Raw genomic sequence first — 20405 nt, 5'->3', positions numbered from 1 at the left:
TAGTTTATTTACCAGTTTTTGTATGCCGTCAGAGTTATTGACATTTCCCCCACTTCAGTCAACTTCAAAGAGTCCAATGCATATTGTAAAAACCTTGGGCATGGGTTGTTACAACTTCGTCTAATTATTTATGCCCAGGTGAGGTTATTTAAGGAATCCTTTTGAGATCCCTGCATTTTTGCAAAGTTTAAGGGAGGCTGCTTGCTGTTGAACTGCTCTTCACCTAACCAAATTCTAACGGGATCTGAGCTTGTGAGGTGTTTTTGGGAAGGGAGAATAATTCTGTGTAGATTGGCTTGTACAATGTGCAGCTTCTTTGTAACTGTAACTTTCTTGGAAGACTATCGGAGCCATAGATGAGGTACTGCACGAGATGCTCATGCACGGGCCTGGATCTGCACGAGATGCTCATGCACGGGCCTGGATCTGCAAGAGATGCTCATGCAGGGGCCTGGATCTGCACGAGATGCTCATGTACGGGCCTGGATCTGCACGAGATGCTCATGCACGGGCCTGGACCTACACGAGATGTTCATGCAGGGGCCTGGACCTGCACGAGATGCTCACGCATGGACCAGGACCTGCATGAGATGCTCACGCATGGACCTGGTACTTCACAAGATGCTCGCTCACGCACGGTCCCGGTACTGCGCGGCCTGCTTGCGCACTGACCCGGTACTGCGTGCGGCCTGCTCACCCATGAACCCGGTACTGCGCGAGCTGCTCACGCATGGACCTGCACTTCACAAGATGCTCACACATGGACCCTGTACTGCACGGGCTGCACACGCATGGACCTGGCACTCCACAAGATGCTCACACATGGACCCTGTACTGCACGTGCTGCTGATGCATGGACCTAGTACTGCACGAGCTGCACACGGATGGACCCACCTGGTACTTCACAAGATGCTCATGCATGAACACGATACTGCACGGCCTGCTTACGCATGGGCCTGGTATTACACGGCCTGCTTAACCATGGACCTGCAGTACCGGTACTGCACGGCTTGCTTTCAGGTGGAGCTGGTACTGCATGAGCTGCACAAACATGGACCTGGTACTTCACAAGATGCTCACGCATGGACACGGCACTGCACGGGCTGCTCTCGCATGGACCCAGTACTGCACGGCCTGAATACGCATGGGCCCGGTACTGCACGGCCTGCTCTCGAATGGACCTGGTGCTGCACGGCCGGCTCACGCATGGATCCGGTACTGCGTGGACTGCTCACGCATGGACCTGGCACTGCACAGCCTGCTCACGCATGGACCTGGCACTGCACAGCCTGCTCACGCATGGACCTGGCACTGCACAGCCTGCTCACGCATGGACCTGGTACTGTAAAGCCTGCTCATGCATGGATCCGGTACTGCACGGCCTGCTCATACATGGACCCTGTAATGCACAGCCTTCTAACACAAGCACCCGAGGGAGCTCTGATTCAATAAACCCTCAGCCTCCTGGGCCCACCTTCTGCGGCAGCTGTTTCTGATTACTTCCGCAGGTGCCCCGGCGCTCAGAGACGTGTGAACCCCTCACGCGCGCTCTCTCAGACTATAATTTAATTACAACCTTATCAATTACACCTCACTGGCTGTGCGGCCTCCGTGGGGACTCTGGCCGGGGTTATACGTCCGTGTTAGCATCTGAGGATGAGCTGCAAAGACAGCCTCACTCGACAGCAATGGATTCTGAGGGGAAGTGAGTGAGTACTGGGTGTACAATAGTTTGTCTACATCTGAATCCGCGGGTGCCGAGCAGAGACCAGTGCAGCGGCGCATCTCTAACCAGCACAGCGGCGCCGCGTGACGTGCAGGAGGGAACAGTAATGCAGCCGCCGTGTTCGTCACTGTCTCAATGCACGCGGATAGCAAACCAGCTACAGCGGTGACAGTGGAAGCAAACAGCCCAGCAGCGCATGTCCTATGTAGTGGGTAGACAGGACAGCAGCGCCATTGTTAGTCTATAACCACCAGTGAGACTGTTGGAAGTGCGCGGCAACACTCGCGTTTAGATATAAAATGCGGAGGCGGAGAGAGCACAGCGGCTCGGATGTTATTTTTGTGAAAGTGAAGGACTGAGCCCCATGGCTCTGTAGAGTGTGACGTGCGCTCGTGTTAGCAAACGGTGCAGCAGCGCCGTCCTCGACACAAGGCAGGAGGGGGACTCGGCTCAGTGCACCGATGTTCATTTTTAAAGCGGCAAATTAGGTGGAAAGGCCTCGCACGGGATCTCTGTGCCGTGCTAGTGCACAGCGGGTCCGAGTGAAAGAAAGCTTATGGAGAGTGTGCTGGTGAAAGACAATTATGTACAGAGCGTGCTGGTGGAAACGTTTAGGCAGAGTGGGCTGGTGAAAGGAAGTGTGTGCAGGTGAAAAAAAGTTATGCAGATGGTGCTGGTTAAAAAAAAGTGTATGCACTGGGTGTGCTGGTGAAAGAAAGCTTGTGTACAGAGTGTGCTGGTGAAAGAAAGGGTATGCACGGAGTGTTCTGGTGAAAGACAATTATGTACAGAGTGTGCTGGTGAAAGAAAGGGTATGCACAGAGTGTGCTGGTGAAAGACAGGGTATGCACAGAGTGTTCTGGTGAAAGAAAGCTTATGTACAGAATGTGCTAGTGAAACAAAGTTTATGTTCATAGTGCTGGTGAAAGAAAGCTTCTGCAGAGTGTGATCTGGTGAATGCAGAGTGCTGGTGAAAGAAAGTGTATGCGCTGAGTGTGCTAGTGAAAGAAAGTGTATGTGCGGAGTGTGCTAGTGAAAGAAAGTGTATGTGCGGAGTGTGCTGTTTAAAGAAAGCCTATGGAGTGTGCTGGTGAAAAAAGTGTATGCACAGTGTCCTGGTGAAAAAACCTTTATGAACACAATGTGCCAGTGAAAGATTTTTGTGTACAACGTGTGCTGGTGAAAGTTAGTTCATACACAGATTGTGCTGGTGAAAGGAAGCGTGGGTACATAGTGAGCTGGTGAAGGTTAGTTTATACACAAAGTGGGCTGGTGAAAGAAAGCTTATGTACACCGTGCTAGTGAAAGAACGTTTATGCTCCGAGTGTGCTGCTGGTGAAAGAAAGTTGGTGCACAGAGCGGCCGGTGAAGGGAAGCGGCGCCGGGGTTTGAGTACAGAAAGGGAAAGCGGTTCAGACTTCCTCTGCGTGCAGTAGGGAGAGAGTTGCACACATGGGACTTTCTCTGCGCTCGGCGGGTCCCTCAAAGTACGGGACGCAGGTGGGGGCACGGGAGGGCGCCAACACAGGCCTGTGTTTGTTGACGGAGCTGCCTAGGAAGTTATTTGGGTCCTAATTGTGCTGTAAAATGTGTCCTCCACTCCCCAGGGGGTGCGCCGTGTTGTCTCCGCGATGAACATGTCCCTGGAGCCTCCGCCCCCGCAGACAGTCCATCAGTGACCCGGGACACGGGCAGTGATTCTGCAATAACACCTCGGGGTCACCCTGCAGGTCGGCCGCCACCATGGGCGCGCTTTCTCCACTTTCCCTCCTGCGCCCTCCCCCGGCTTGTTGCCTTTGGGTGGGTTTCCCACGTGGAGGGCGGAGGGCTGACGCCTCGGAGTCACCCCGTCTGCCACCTTTTGACCATCTGTCGGCCTGCATTGAGAGAACTTGGCCCGGCTCTGACAGACGGGGCAGGCCTCAGGAGTAGGGTGACCAACTGGCATTGGTGCAAATTCAGGACGGTGAGTGTAAAAATTCAGGACTAAGGGTCAAAATTCAGGACACAAATTCAGAACAGGAGGTCAAAATTCAGGACAAAACTTCAGGACAATAGGTAAGTTTTACAGACACATCAGAGGAGGTCGCGCAATACTATGTAAGTAAGCCCAGCCATATCCAAACATATTCAACCATTTGCATACCTATCCATCATGTCTCCTTCCATCTATCATTTCACTCATCCATCCCTTCATCCATCCTTTCACTCATCCATCCATTATCCATCCATCCACCCTTTCACCCTATCCATCTGTACACTCATCCATCCACTCTTCTACCCATCCATCCATTCACTCATCCATCCAGCCATTTACCCTTTCACCCATCCAGCCATCCTTTCACTTACTCATCCATCCACCCAGTCACTCATCCTTCCACCCATCCACCCTTTTAGTCATCCACCCATCCTCCCTTTCTCTCTCCATCTACCCTTTCACTTAGCCATCCTTCCTTCCATCCACCCACCCATCCATCTACTCATCCACTCATCCATTTATCCTTTCACTCCTTCACTCATCTATTGATCCTTTTGTCCACTTACCCTCCCTTTCACTCATCCATCCTTACATCCACCCTTTCACTCATCCGTCCATCCATTCACCCTTGCACTTATCAATTCATCAATCCATCTATCATTTCACTCATCCGTCCACCCACTCACTCATCATCCACCTTTTCACTCATCCATCCTTTCACTCATCCATCCACCCTTTTACCCATCCAGCTACCCTTCCACCCATACATCTAGCTTTTTACCTTTTCTCTCATCCATCCTTCCACTCACTCATCAATCCATCCATCCTCTCATTATCCATCTATTCAATCGTTCATTCATCCATTCACCCTTTCACTAATTCATCCAGACATCCACCCATCCCTTCACTTACTCACTCGATCACTTTTTCATATTAATTTTGAGCTGAGCCTTTTTGAGAAGAGGCCCATCAAGAACTTCACCCTCGCTGCAGGAGCCATTCCAGGACTGGGACAGAAGCCACCCAGGGCGAAGACAGGATCCACCACAAGGGGGGGACAGGAGCCATCACAGGCAGAGGGGGGGGGGGATGAGACAGGAGACACCACATGGGGGGACAGGAGCCATCACTGAGTGGGGGGGGGGCAGGAGCCATCACAGCAGGGGGAACAGGATCCACCAGGGTGGGCACAGGGGTGGGCATGCAGTATTCTAGTATCATCTTGGTCTCTTCCAGGGTGGGGTAGGGCTCCTCACCCCCTCCTGGACAAGACAACGAGACGACAGGCTCTCTTTCCAAAATGTTAGATTTGCCATCCCCCACTGTGATGTATAGTACTTAAAGGAGATACTCCAAGAGAATTGATTTAACTGATTGTCCTCCATACTTTGTTAATCAGTGTGGGTGCGATTGTGCCATTTCTTTATTTTATTACATTATAGACAGCATGTTTGAAGAACCGAGGTTTGCTTACACTTTAGTGACCGTAATTAAGCTCTGTGAAGAGAACCACGTGCTGCCTCGGTGTAATCGGGGCCGGTTCTATGATGTTTGGGGCCCTGGGCAGAAAGGGAATGTGTGAAGCCCCTCTAAATTGCAGAGACATGACGCATTCAGGGATGTTTGCATCTGAATAGATGCCCCTGCTCCTGAAGCTGCACCCCCTCCCTTTCAGTCACCTTCAAACACCTCTTAACAGCTCATCAAGGGCTAGAGGTGTGAGGGTAGCCATCCCGCTGTGCCTCTCCAATGCTGCTGGGTATCTGAGCTTTGGTGCTGCATCGGAGTCTGTTACACCCGACCTCAACAGCATCGGAGCCGGTGCCCGGTTAAAATTACGGACAAATGGCGTCCGTTAAAGAATCCTTCACGGCCAACGGACAGACGGACGAAATTACGGACTGTCCGTGAAATTTATGGACGGTTGGTCACCCTACTCAGGAGCGGGTTGGTGTGGAAGGGGGACGAGATTACCCAAACCTCGGAGAGCTGAGGGAGCCCAAATCATGGAAATAATCGGTAGGAATGGGTAGTATATATCTGGTAACTGTGAATTGCGGCCTCAGAAGGCAATCCCGGTGTTCTGCAAAGCCCTTTGAGTCCAATGGGACAAAGGGCGCCTGGTATGAACCTAAGCCAGGCAAAACCCACCACTCTTGTCAGGGCAAACAGGTTACACACCAAAGATAATCTGTGCTCACCCACTATTAGCTTGGTCAGAGCAGCCAGGCTTATCCCAAAGGCAATATGTAAAGTAGAAATATACACACACACACCGCAATAAAACAGTGAAAACACTATAAATGGACTCCACACCAATTCAGGAAACTACCCAATATTTATCTTAACTAAACAAGACCAGAATGACAAAAATCCAACATACACAAATCAATCTATCACTTGGGGGACTTGTCGGAAGATCCCCAAGATGGCGTCGAGACAGGAGGGCTCTCTTTGAGCTCTTGAGGGTTGGGATCACCACTAGTGAAAATCCCTGTGTTACCCTGCCATCTCACCCCCATCCTTATCCCCCTGCATTACCTCTCTCTTCGGGGTCCAGAGAGACATCGCTGACGAGCCCAACAGCCAAATTGAAGCAAGGCGGAGCAGCCGAAGCTCCCTCAATGGCGGCGGTGCGGTCGGTAAATTAAGGACTCCACTTCTTCTCTGAAGGAGCCCTGAAAGCCGCCACAAGGTCCGGTTCCAACTTGCAGCGAGGCGACAGCGTGCGGGTCGACGAGAGGAAGGTTACGAGAACAGACAGCCAGTCCGGAGAGACTGCACCACAGCAGGGAAGCCTGCACCCGCCATTCTTTCGCCCAGACTGAGAACTGGGGGTCCCGAGATGCAACCACTGCAACACGGGTTGCCGGACTTGGGCCGCCTGACTTTATAATGGCGGCTCTCACAGACAGGCGCGGGGTGCCAGTCCGGGCTGCCTGACCCCTTAATGGAAACTATCACCGCCTCACTTCATTATCGCAAGGCAGTACTAAGTGGAGGATCACCACAGATCCAACATCCACTGGTGGCCCAAAACAGCAGGTACTGCTGAGTCCCTGTATCTTCGCCCTCAGACTTGCACGCCCGACTTAGAGTTGGTCCATTAAACACCATGGACCCTCATCACTAAGTCAGACAGTACCAAGATGGCCGCCGATCTGAAGCTGGACAAGAAGCTCCGGCGGCCAGGACCTTTGGCATTTAAATATCCCGCTGATACCCTGCCATCCACCTACCTTTTAACGAACTGTGCCTCAAGACTCGTCCTCATCTTTTGCTGAGGCTAATTTATCTTCAAGAGAAGAGCAAGAGGGATGTAGGAGGCGCCCCGCCTGATCCCAAAATGGTGGCCGTTTCTCCCGCTTGTTGCTATAATACAGCTATACTCTCCTACTCCTCGGGAGGCGAGCGGTCACTAGCCCTGGAATCTAGCTGGCCCATTGCTCAGCAAACACCCCCCTTCGAGCAAAAGATATCATTGGGACCGGCCGAATGTAACACCAATGTCAGAATTCCCTTCCCTGACATCAAGACAGCTCCCACTGTTGTCCCTACCACGTTGTGCCACTACTCTGGGACATAAACTGAACTTCGACCTGACCTTAAACCTATCCCCCATCATGATAAACTGTCAAGACTTCGACCTTGTCGTCCTCTCCTCCGACAGTGGAGACCTAGCTTTATGGCTGATGCCCGGTGGAGCTACTGGATAGCTAAAGAGGAGATGGGTCGTGGTCTTCCCCTCGGCCGTCACCTACCCAGCCGGTCCTTGGACAGACCTTCCTTTGTCTCTGTCATACCTCCCTCCTTCCCCTTCACCCTGCCCCCTACCCCTCTACCCTCCATTCATCCTGTCCTATATGACCTCTAAATGTTGTTTTTTAGAGACCTAGCTATTTGGCTGATGCCCGGTGGAGCTACCTGATAGCTATTGAGGTGATGGGCTGTTGACTTCCCCCTCGGCCGTCACCTACCCAGCCAGACCTTGGGCAGATTTTTCCCTTCGTCTCTCCGTTGTATCTCCCCCCTATCCCGTTACCCTACCCCTTACCCTTCTATGCTCAAAGAACTTTATATGTTTCCTGCAACTGATGTAACCTGTAACTGATGTAATTTTGGAACTCTGTGGAATTCATGTAAAGCGCTCTGATACCTTAGGGTCTAATCTGTTTTTATTCCTGAACGCTGAGACCTGAGCAACATGGCTGATGCCCGGTGGAGCTGCTAGACAGCTAAAGAGGAGATTGGCCCTGGTATCCCCCTCGACCGTCACCTACCCAGCCGGACATTGGACATAGTTCCCCCTCGTCTCCCTGCTTTTGACTGCTTCCTCCTCCCCCTCCCTCCCACAAACTCTCGCAACATGATTTTTTGTTACTGTACTTTGTTATGCTCTTGTAACTGATGTAACTTGTAACGCAATAATCCTAAATGTAAAGCGCTCTGATACCCCTTGGGGTCTGGTTTGCGCTATATAAAACATTAAACAAAGAAGAAATCAAGTATAGCTCTTAGAAATTAAACATTTCTGCAACCGGGGCTATTTGGTCGCGTTCGCCAACTCTACAAAGTCAGTCACACCTTGATGGAGCAAAGGCTTGCTACGGAATCAGGCAGACCCCAGTACAGTACCTTGGAAGTGTTGTGAAAAACAAAGACAATGCAAAACACAGGGGACGTGAGGCGTCATGGGGGCCGATGTGGCGTAGGTTCCTTAATGTTGCAGGGGAGGTGATGCATTGTTTCCTTTCTGACGGGCAGGGGACATGATGCATCGGTTCCTTTCTGCTTCAGGTGAGGTGATTCTGTGGTTGGAGGTGTGGTAGCTAGGAGCGGCGTCAATGAGGTTTTGAAAGTCAAGCCGCATGGCTTTGGTTTTGTGGCTTCATGTCTAACCCAGCCACAGGCATCTGTGCGTTGTGCCACGGACATGGGTGGAGTGGTAATCGAGACTCATGCAGTGGCAGAGCTTTGTAGGTGCTTCGGAGTTGATGGAGCCTGCAGTTCAAGTCACAGTCGGTGCGTGGAGCAGGACTACGGCTCCAGTTCAGTTAGCGGCACAGCCTCAGAGTTGTGAGCAGGCGCCGGTTCCAAATACGATCGGCGTCGATGCCTTGGTTTCTTCTTAGCAGTACCCGACTCATTTGCAGGAGTCCGGTACCTGGAACTGGTACCACTTGGCAGAGTAGAAATCCTCAGCAGAAGGGCCCAGGGGTTGCTGGTGAAGTCTTTGATGGCCCTGAGACTTCTTAACAGGAGACAAGTTCAACACAAGCCTTTGGAGACCCTTGAAAGCGGGATGTAGAAAGCAAAGTCCAGTCCTTTCACTCCCAGGACAGAAGCAGCAAACCAGCAGCCCAACACAGCAAAGCAAATAGAAAGTGGCAATCCCTCCTGACAGCTATCCATCTGTTCTTCCTGGCAAAATGTCCTCAACCCAGAAGTGTTCTAAGTATATGGTGTCACAAGTCCAGTACTTTAACCCATTTTAGTCTTTGAAGTAGGCATTCTTCAAAAGAAAGCATTTGTAGTGCACAAGACTGTGCCTTTCCCTGCCCTGGCTCCAGACACACTACAGAGAGTGAAGAATTCTTTGTGTGAGAACAGGCACAGCCCTATTCAGGTGTCGGTGTCAACTACTCCCACCACTCTAGCTCAGGAAGGCCCAACAGCCTGGTGATGGCCCATAGGGATATGGAGGGCACTCCTAAGCTCCCTTTGTATGCCTGTCTAGAGTGAATGCACTAACAGCTGAATGGTCATCTTAACCCAGACGTGTATTCAGAGACTGACAGAGGCACTGAATGGTTAAAGTAAGAAAATGACAACTTTCTAAAAGTGGCATTTTTCAGACCTGCAATTTAAAAAACTTCACTAAAAGATGTATTTTTAAATTGTGAGTCTAGAGACACCAAACTCCAATTTTCTATCAGCTCCCAATTGGCAGATAGACTTGTAAGATGTTATAAGGCAGCTCCAATGCTAACCTTTGTGAGAAATAGGGTTTGCTGTAGTGAAAAACTAAATTAGCAGCATTTCAGTACCAGGACATGTAAAATACAACAGTACATGTCCTACCTTTTAAATACACTGCATCCTGCCCATGGGGCTACCTTGGGACTTTCTTAGGGGTACCTTACATGTAATAAAAGAGAATGTTTGGGTCTGGCAAGTGGATGCACTTACCAAAATAGCATGGCAGTACTAGACTGCACACAGGCTCTGCAGTGGCACGCCTGAGACACACGTTACAGGCTGCTTCTGTGGGTGGCACAATCAGTGCTGCAGGCCCCCTAGTAGCATTTGATTCACAGGCCCTGGACACATATGGTACACTGTAATAGCGACTTAGCAGTAAATCAAATTTGCTAATCATGGGGAATTTAAATAGTATTACATTTTAGATAGGAAGCACTTGCACTTTAGCACTGGTCAGCAGTGGGAAAGTGTGCAAAGTCCTAAAACCAACAAAAACTAATTGCAGCACACAGTCAAAAAAGGGAAGTAAGAGGCAAAAAGACAGCCGAAACCACGCCAAAAGATGCCAGGTCTGTCACTATAACCAAGAGGTGGCTTTATTGGACAAGAGCACGTTTTACATGATGGAGCCACACACGGGTATATTTTATAAAAACAAATTAACACCCGAATGTGTTTGAGTCTGACAAGGAGTGGTGACGCCAGCTGCTATCTGCGATGCCATAACAATGAGTCCTGAGAGCAGTTACAATGATTTTTTTTTTTTATATTGGGTTGCTCAGAAGAAGTGTTTTATTGAAGAAAAATGTTGCAGTGGCGAGAAGCAAATTTTGTCTGTAGAGGATGTTTGAAACTTTGTCTGCAAAGTTTAGCTAACAATGAGCCCTGATTCACTGATAGTGGCACAGCGGGTGGGAACGTGGGCGATGACTCGATTCCGGGGAGGGATGGGACCATGTCTTCACCGCAGTAAGGTGATTTGCGCGCAAGCCTGGAGTGATGGACTGTACCATCGAATCCAATGGACAAGGCGCCGGAGTGTTTGCTGGTCGACAGGCGGCCTTCTTCATGACGACCTGTCATGTTTTATACACTGTACTACTACGAGCAGCTGCATTATGTTTTCTAAAACTGAAAAATAAAGGTTAAAAAAACAAACAACAATGAGCCCTGATTGCAGTTGGAATGCCAGGTTTAGTTTGCCTTTGCTGAGGATGCTGCTGATTGAACAAAGGGAACTGTTGAACAGTGCTTAATTTGAGCCGGAGCTTTCCGGTGCTGAGCACCGGCACTTAATTGGTTTCTGGTGCTCGGCACCGGCACCTAATTGTCAACACTACACTTAGGGCAGTCTGCCACAAGGTGGCGCTGCTCATATAATTTAGAGAGGAGCAGTATTACAGCTGTTTAGGGGAACAATATACATAAAAAAATTACTAATACCTGCCTTCCCAGGCATTCCTGTAGCTTTGGGGACCTGGAATAATCTTTAATGTTGCATTTACATGCAAGTGAGCAGGTTAGTAGCTGTTTTGGCAGCAATGACAGGGGCGATGGGTGGAGCAAGCTGCAATGGCCTCCTGGTCAGAGCCCTGGCACTTAATATTTTACAAATTAAGCACTGCTGTTGAAGCTCCGAGAAGTGCTATTGGACTGAAATGGTGTAATCCATAGTCATGCTGGGAGACTAGCTGGTGGGAAGGAAATGACCCTGAGTCTTGGGCTCCTGTTAAAAATGATGTCATATCCATAAAAAGAATTCACAGATATTACTTCATCTATGTGAAATATGATTTTGATATCTCTACTTTTTGTGCAATAAAAGCAGCCAGGCATGAAATATAAAATATTATCTCACTGTTTGGTAAAAATATATTTTTGCTATTAATAACTGGTTGCTATTAGCCCCGTATAGTATTTACACCGAATACTGTGAACTCCGTTGTCTCCAGGGCCTTATGAAACGTAAAATAATGAATTGTGGTCTAGTGGAAGGTACTAGAAAGGGAGCATCAGAACCTACAGTCTTATCTTAGTGCCCACAAGTGTCCATCGATTTACTCAGAATAGTACGTGGGGAGGTCAGACTCCTTGCTCATACAAGCTCAGGCCTCTATGCTGAGACTCCCAGGTCTCTTCCGAAGAGCACATTGCTGTGGCAGTTTGGGGATCTCTGCACTAACTTCAGAACAAGATAACACGTGCAAATGAGTAGCCAGAAACAGAATAGGAATTGCAAGGACTGGGCCACATGTGGGTGGGCATTGGATGTAAGCAGTGGGCTGCCCCATGTGTGGGCACTCACATAGGAGCCCACAAGACAGAGATCCTGCTCTCCCAAAGAAAGGCAGGTTTTAAGTGCCACGGTGAGCAGAGAGTCCTAGACCTGTCCTACCCGAGGTCATATTGGGCAGATAGCTAGATTTTCAGGTGTAGTAGAGAATGACTGTGCCAGAATGCCCAAAGAAGCATGAAATGTTGGCTTCAAATTGGGGGGGGGGGGGGCAGTGGACGGCAAGCAAACGAGCCCTGTAGGAAAGGCAGGTAGAGTGGCTCTGATGGCGAGAGGGTAGCCCTTCTGGCCCTCAGCCATCTTATCTTGCACACATATGTTATGCCCCAAGTGTTCTGTCTTGAATCCATAATGCATTCCGTGACCAGTCAGCTCACATTGACAGAGCATGGCAGGACCTCCCATGTCTCCTGCCTGTAGGGTATGCCATAGTGCCTACCTCATATCCATTGGGCATGCCACGACTGCTTGTCTTGCATCTATCGACGTTTGCCACCCACATGTAGGGTTTACACAACTACCTTATTTTGCATCTGTCGGGTGTTGCACAACTGCCTTTTCTCTCCTATTGGGTGCACCACAAACATTCTATCTCCATCCACAGAGTGTGCCACACCCACTTATCTCACATTTATAGAGTGGGATACAGTCACCCTATCTCACAGGTCCAGGGTGAGCTCTGACTGCCCCTCCCTGAATAAATAAAGCATGCTTCAACCAGTTGTATGACAGAGGCACACAAGGGTAAACCACGCGTGCCTATACTACGCTGCATAAATCGCAAATGTGTCCGAACAATGCTTTCCTTTACCACGCATGCCTTTACCACACATGCCTTTATGTCGCAATTTTGTGGTAAAGGTATGACTGTTATAGGGATGTGTGGTAAAGATCCCATCCTATGCCACCTGCCCTTACAAGTACCCCAAGCCCTAAAAAGTACCCCCACTCCACCGTGAGACCTAAAAACTAACCCAACCTCCCCCTGATACCTAGAAAACTTATCATAATCCCTCCCAGAACCCTAAAAACGATTCTGACACCTCAGCCCAAAAAAGTATACTACCCCCGTGCCCTTAAAACTGCCCCCCCCCCGAGCTCCAAAAGTAACCCGACGCCCCAGCCCTAAAAACGGCCCCATCCCCCTAGCCCAGAAAAAACCCCGACACCCTAACCCTGAGCCCTAAAAACTATCCCAACCCTTAAAAACTACCCCCCCCCCCAAAAACAACCTGTCACCAGCTCCAGTTGTCTCACTGCGCCCTTTCCCATAGGTGAGCAAGCTGAATTGGGTGCAAATGCAGTTAAATCAGCATCAGTAGTGGCAAGCGCCGGTGAAACGCCGCGGTAGTCTTCACGAGAGCGTGTGATAAAAATGTTGTAACAGAATTAAATTGCCCAATTCTGATTCAGGGCCGATTACTTTTTTGGGCGAACACAGGGCACCTAATGAAAGCCTGGAAACGAAGAGCAGAGTGTGTCCTGTTGCTATGGTTGCCTACGCTGTGTCAGCTTGCTCACCTATGTATGTCCTGAAGATGATCTCAAATAATTGAGATCGAAACGCCGTCGACCCCCTACAACATGAACTCCTTTCACTCTGTAAAAATGTTCTAAGGAGTTCCTACTACTGTTGTCAATGCAATGTCTTTATTTTAATATCACCCTCACTTTTCACGTCACGCTTATTGTCACTTATTGTGTGAGCACTTGAATACTATTGTTTTGGAATAAACTCCTGTCATAAACTGACCTACATGTCCCGCTGTATATTACTTACTGCTCCCTTTAAGAATTAACTTCCTACTCTCAATCTTAGTGCCCCCCACAGGGTCACTTCTGAATGGACCTTTATGCCACACCAGAACCATTGTTTTCCTTAAAACACCTTACCACCCCAAGTTCACAAATTGGGGTACCCTTGTTTTCTTTATTACTTGCCACCCCGACTCAGGCAGCTATTCTATTACTTCCCTGCGCTGTGTTTTTTTGTTTTTAACCAATTGCTACTCCAACAAATGCTTGTTTGGTGGTGCTGGTCTGTATTGGCGAACTAGCTTTTTTTTGTTTGTTTTATCAGTCGGCAAAAGGCATTATCAAAGCCTTCAGGTCTGGATTACTTTAAAAAACAAAAATGGCCATTGGCTTTGCAAAGGCTTGTTCTGAGAGCAGGCATAGTGACAGACGCTTTTTAGGTCTCGGCTAGCGAAGGCTGCGCTTGCGCAGTCTCGCTCGCGAGAGATAATAACTTGGAGAAGAGGGGCTTGAACCCGCCCCTCTTCTCCCCTGTTCTCCATTGGCTGGCCTCTTGAATGCTGGCCAGCCATTGGAGAAGAGGTCCGTCACTCCGAACAGGCCCCGTCCTTTTTGGATTCGGGGGCGTGTTTTTTTCAACTTTTCTAATTATCTCCTCCAGCCAATGGCAAGAGGAGAGAAAAGCAAAACACGCCCCCGAATCCGGAAACGCCGCTGCCTTTCTCCGAGGCATTTCTGCTTCGCCTTGGAGAAAGGCGGTGGTGTCTTCCGGTGCCCTCGGCTTGTTAAGATGTACATGCTTGTGCTTGCAGTTTGGCAACATTTCGTCCCATTGGAGTGGTTTGTCGGAAGTTTTTGTAACCACGCCTTTTTTTTAACCTTCAACTTAACTTTTCGAATGGCCCAAAGAACAGAATACCCATTGTTAGGTAAGTGACTGAAGTCCAGGAGAAAATCGCTCCATCTCTCAGCAGCACTTAGTGAAAATGCATTCTTTCCGTCCCTCCTCTTGTATGAGATGAATAGTTATATGTTTTTGCCTTTGGTTTGGGTCTTCTAAAGAAGCCGATGGAGGTAATTCGCATCCCTTTCTACCAGGGTGATATTTTATCGGGGAGCCAGCCGTACCTTCCCTTTGTTCATCGCTTAACCTTGCGCTCACTGTCCGCATTTTATCTCTGGGTCTGTATGCTGGCTTAAACAAGATTGCGGCCATGCCCACGTGTTTATGCTGTTGGTGATGTTAAACCGCAGATATCGAACACTTAACAGATTAGCTGGTTTGCTCCTTTCTTCCATCCACAGCGAGAGTAAAGTGCACGGAAGTTCCTTTTCATTTCATGTCATAGTAAGGCCACATCACCTGTGTCGAGTCCTGGATTTGTGTGTGATAGCCTAGTGCATTCTGGGTGTTGTAGTCATGTGTTACATCCATTGAACTAGGCTAACAAACCTGAAATTACAGATGACACGATCAGGTCCGGGGACAGTGTCTTTAGTTACGAAGATTGAGGTGGCTGGCCACCCTTGGCACAGGCCGGTGGGCCACGGCCGTAACTGAGGCGGCCACGTGCAAACCATGAATAGGACGAGCTGCACAGGTGTTACTCATACTGAGGGACTGCAGGGTACAGACAGCCCACACACAGACAGAAGAACCTACCAGGCTCACCACTCTCATACTGAGGGTCCCCATACACACTGGGCACTGTGTGTGCCCTCTGTGATGACAGCACTCTGATTTTGCAGAATGTTTAATTGGAAGCGCTCTCCTGCTTGATTACCCCCAGTAGGGGGTGGGGAGTCCGTGGAATCTCCTGGGACTTTCACACGCCTCTGCATCTCCCCAGGCCCCTCCTTACCTCACCCACCCCCAATTTACATTGTGATGCAAACCCTGGCGAACGAAACCACCATTTACGAGCCCGAAACTTCCTAAACGCAAAGCTGGGCGTCCCCGCTGGTGTCCTCTTACAGCTCATGGAGGAGGGGGGTGACTGGACCGTCGAGTCACACTTTGTTCTAGTATAGCACACCGATTGCTATGTTGGCAGTCTCGTAGCGCTGCACATAAAGCCTCAGGAAGTTGCTGTTGCTCCCGCTGTCCCTGCTCTTTAGCTTCCTCCTGGGTCTCCCAGTTTCACCAAACGTATATGTGTGTCTCTAGCTCCTTGCTTTATTTGCAATTGTATATAGTGCGAACTCGACCCGAATGTATTGGAGCGCTTTAGGTGACTTTTTGTTACCTTACACATAGACATATTCATATATCAGGCATGGGGATTAAATGATTTGCTCAGATCAGGACGCTGAGATAGACTAGAACCTGCGACCGCAGTTCCAAAGGCGACAGCCCTGGCCGTGACGCCAAACCCTCGCCTAGGGCCGCTCTGGAGCTGCAATGACGTCACACCTTGAACTCGTTGTCATTTTTAAGCGACTTCGCTTTGCCTCCTGGGATGCATATGTCAGTCCTGACTCGAAGTTACAATGGTAGACACAAAACTTTGAAAAAAGACCTTATCTGGGGCATCTCCCGAAACTACGGAAATTCCACCCCCGTTTCCCTCAGGAAACTCCCTTTGCTGATACCGTGACCAAAGCCTGGCTCCACAGTTTTAAAAATCTGATATATATATTTCTGAACAGTGTCCCTGGTTTCGCTTTAAAAAAAAAAAGTAAAATAAAATGAAAAAAATGAAACGGACCTCGCATAATGTGATCTGGTGCTCGCGTAAAGCACTCCAATGCTCTTAGGACATGTTCAAGCTATATAAAACTGACAAAAGGGAAGGGCAAACCTACAAGTCCCAGAATGCAAAGTGCTATGGGCATAAATGGGCGGGCAAGTTTAAAGTGCCACATATGACATGGGATTACTGAGGTGACGTGCCTAAAAAATGTGGTCTGTAATTTCTCAATAATTTGTACCCCCTCAGCCAGTGCCACCAACTGCTCCAGTCCCTGCCCCTTTTCTTCACCACCTCTGATGGGCTCTTGCAGATGAAAAGATTCAAACATCCCACCACAAATTAACAGAACAAGCATTTGCAATGCAATGGTCTCGGCATTGTTAAAGTTAGAGCTATTGGCATTGCTCATGACATTATTTTTGTTTTTAAAACATCTCTCTCTCTCTCTCTCACAAAAATAAGTCTTATTTTTGTGAGAGAGAGAGAGAGAGACAGTGCATGTGCGCGGGCGCACGCGCCACTTTTACCGCGATTACTTTTACTTTAGCGGCCGCTTTGATGTTTGATCGCTATTGCGATCACTTTCACTTTTGCATAGCCAATAGGTCTCGCTTTTGGGACCTTATAAGTGTTTAGTTATGCAACTGTTGCAGAGCTAAACACTTATAAGGTCCCAAAGGCGAGACCTATTGGCTATGCCAATGCTTGTTAACAGTTGCTTTAAGATATCTTTAGGGTCAGGACAATGGAATCGTGACTGTTTTTGAATTCATATGATAATTTCTTCATTGATATTGTTGGAATGTTGATGGAAGTTATTTCTTGGATATCCTTGATGTATTGTGATGATTAAAGTGTGGATGAGGGTGTAGTCTCAACAATTGCTGCATAGATATGTTGTGGTGCTGGCTGTGGTTGGCGCATGGATATTCTTGTTCACATGTGAACATTGTTCAATGCTATATTTTGATTGACAGTTCTTTAATGGATATTATTAGGTTCTTGTGGAGTTTGTTTTGTGGACAGCTGGTTCGTGATCATTCATTTCAGGCTATCTTTGGGTTCCTATTCCAGCGTAGATATTCTTGGACGTTGTGTTGATTGTGATATGCTTGTGGTATTGTGACTAGAGTTTTGGACAGACGTTTCCTGGCTGTATCTTTGGTTTTGAAAATTGTTGCATAATTATCCTTTGGATGTATTGATGACTGTTCGATTGCCCTTCTTCTATACTTGTGAAGACTGTTGTAAATTTCTTTTATGGCTACCTTTGACGTATTGTCATGGTTGGTTTGAAGAGCTCTCTTGATTATTGTAACTGTTGTTTATCTATGTTTCTGGAATCAGGTGATGATCGTTACATGGATTTGATTGGGGCCTTTCGGTGATGGTTGTATGAATACTCCTGGAGTATGGTAAAGATGGTTGTGCGGGTATATTGGAGTTTTCTGATGGTTGTTGCAGTTTTAGTGTTCTGGTGAGTGCCGCATGGAAATGACGGGGCGTCCTGAAGAACCATGCATGGGTATGGCTGTGCCCTGTGAGGAATCTCGCATACGTAGGTTTTGTTTCATCAAAGGTTATTCATCGGTACTGCTTTCCTTCTTATGAAGAGTGTTCCATAGACATCCTTGGATCATTGTGAAAAGAAAATTCTGGATATTTTTCTGTCCCTGATCATTGTCTCCTGGATATAGTTGGGTTCATATGATTATTTCTGGAGAGCCCCCGAGATGTTGGCTTTTTTGGGTGATTGTGTCCATGATGTCCACGCAGGTTTGCAAGCGTGTTGGGTGGATACCACTGGGTTGTTTTGACAATTATTACACAAACTTTCATAGATCCGTCTGACGATGGCCCCTTTTTCTCTTCCTTCTCGCAGCTGCAAACCCCCTGCTGTGCTCCACAGCCCGCTTCAACTGCAAAAACGGCCTGTGCGTGGACAAGAGCTTTGTGTGCGATGGACAGAACAACTGCCATGACAACAGCGACGAGGAGCACTGCGACAACCCTCAAGGTAGGTGCCGGTGCCTGCCACCCGTCCTGTGCACAGTAAGACTTCACTGCCTCTACGGCACTGCTGCTAGTCTTAATAGTAGGGTCACTAGAATGATGCAGCAGCGGAGAACCAAACTGTGAGGCAGGGTTGACTATATGACCCGGCAAGAAAAGACAACGTTTGCTGCACAATACGGCACAGTTTGTGTCAATATTACTCCATTATTCATTTTTTTTTTTTTTTTACTCATGGTAATATTGTATGGGCAAAGGTTTCACCTCATTAGTATCAGTTTATAAAGTAAATGCTTTGCTAGGTAACTGTAAGGTGACCGTTCAGTCTTTGCGAAGGGCTTTCCACTGTGCGGCAACACGTGCTGCTGCTGGGTTTTTAGTTACTTTTGATCTGTTTAGGTTAGAAACATTTTTTTGTTAAAATTTGCAGTTTCTGCAGCAGATTATGAATTATGTGTCAAATGCTGCAAATCCATAATTATGTGGAAAACGACGCTGCTGCAGAATCGCATAATATTAGTAGCGACATGATTATATGTAAGGAGTGCTGCATATGTACCTTATGCTCGACATAGGCTCATGAAAACTGTCACACTTACCATGTCTCCTGCTGCTCAGCCTACAGTGGAGCTTTCTGCTTAACATTTGGCCATCTCCTAAAAATGTGTTCTATCAATGAGATTATAGTAAATTGTCATTGCCTCAGCTTGTCCCACCCTGCGATAGTCAACGCGGGGTCCTGTGACTCTGGTGCACTGTGTGATCCGCACACCAGCGAGTGCAGAGTGGAATTGAGTATCCTGGAGAAAGGCTTGAAGGGGTTCGATAGTGTAAGTAGGCAGGGGAGACAAGCTGGAAAGGCCTCTTGGCCTAGAATAGGGTTCTCCAAAGTCGGTCCTGGAGGGCCGGATCCATACCAGATTTTTAAGATAACGACATTTATCAAAATGGGGATATGCTAAAAATCTGGCATGGATCCGGCTCTCCAGGACTGACTTTGGAGAACCCTGGCTTAGACTAGCAAAGAGCGAAACAGGAAGTTGCACAGGGATTCTGCGACCCCTTCTAAATTCCAATTAGAAGGGGGCGTGAACAGGGACTGAATAGTAATGAACTGTATCCGTGATTTTTGACTGCAGTCGCAAACCATTGACGAGTTACATAGGGTCCCATGCATCAAACCAAAAACCGGTCGCAAACAGGCAGATTTGCAGAATCTGCCCCTTTGCGACCGGTATTTTTGCATTTGGGATGCATCATCCCAAATGCAAAAATCGCAATTTAAGGAATTGCTAAAAAAATGGGATTGCATTTAAGGAATCGCAAATTGTGATTCCTTAAATGCAATGCATTAAGCAAAAAAAATTGCGATTTTGCTATTAGGAATCGCAAATTACCATCAAACTAAAGCTGATGGTTATTTGCGATTGCTTTAAAAAATGCACTAAAGTGCTTCTTTCAAAGTCACATTTTACACACACACCTGCCCTTGGGGCATGTGTGTGCGTAACATGTGGAAAAAGGGGAATTTCAGGGGTGCAACAGGGTAACCTTTTGGAACCCTTGAAATGGCATGCGCAATTTGCGAGTACCTATGGAGTACTCGCAAATTGCGCATGCAATTCCCATGATTCCTATGGGCCTCTAAGCCCATAGGAATGAATGGGAATCGATTCCTTAATTGCGACTCGCAATTTGCAAGTCGCAATTAAGGAATTTGTAGGAATCGCAATTTTTTTTGCAATTCCTGCATGCATTGCATTTTGCGATTGCTTAATAGCGAATCGGTAAAATTCACTATTTAGAAATCGCAAAATGCGGGCTTGATGCATGTGCCCCATAGCGGCAGGCAGGAGTGGTAACAGATATTCAAAGATGACGCTGTACCACGAGGATGATGTCCTCATGGAATCATGTTGTGTTGCCTCGGGAGGGCAGGAAGTCGCCCTGGGGACCGATCTCTGC

At 48.2% G+C, this 20405-nt stretch overlaps 1 protein-coding gene across 4 annotated transcripts in view; it reads left to right on the top strand.

Moving 5' to 3' along the window:
* Positions 1-20405, top strand: part of LDLRAD3 (low density lipoprotein receptor class A domain containing 3) — a 475190-nt gene that overhangs the window by 229201 nt on the left and 225584 nt on the right. For all 4 annotated transcript variants that reach the window (XM_085643485.1, XM_085643486.1, XM_085643482.1 and 1 more), the window contains exon 4: positions 18310-18444. In XM_085643485.1, coding sequence (XP_085499611.1) covers positions 18310-18444 — 135 coding nt within the window. The remainder of the gene's footprint in view (positions 1-18309; positions 18445-20405) is intronic.

The sequence above is a fragment of the Triturus cristatus genome, chromosome 3_1, assembly GCF_964204655.1.
Source record: "Triturus cristatus chromosome 3_1, aTriCri1.1, whole genome shotgun sequence".
In the NCBI taxonomy this organism is placed as follows: domain Eukaryota; kingdom Metazoa; phylum Chordata; class Amphibia; order Caudata; family Salamandridae; genus Triturus; species Triturus cristatus.
The sequence above is the reverse complement of the archived record's forward strand: the minus strand, read 5'-3'. Positions and strand labels throughout refer to the sequence as shown.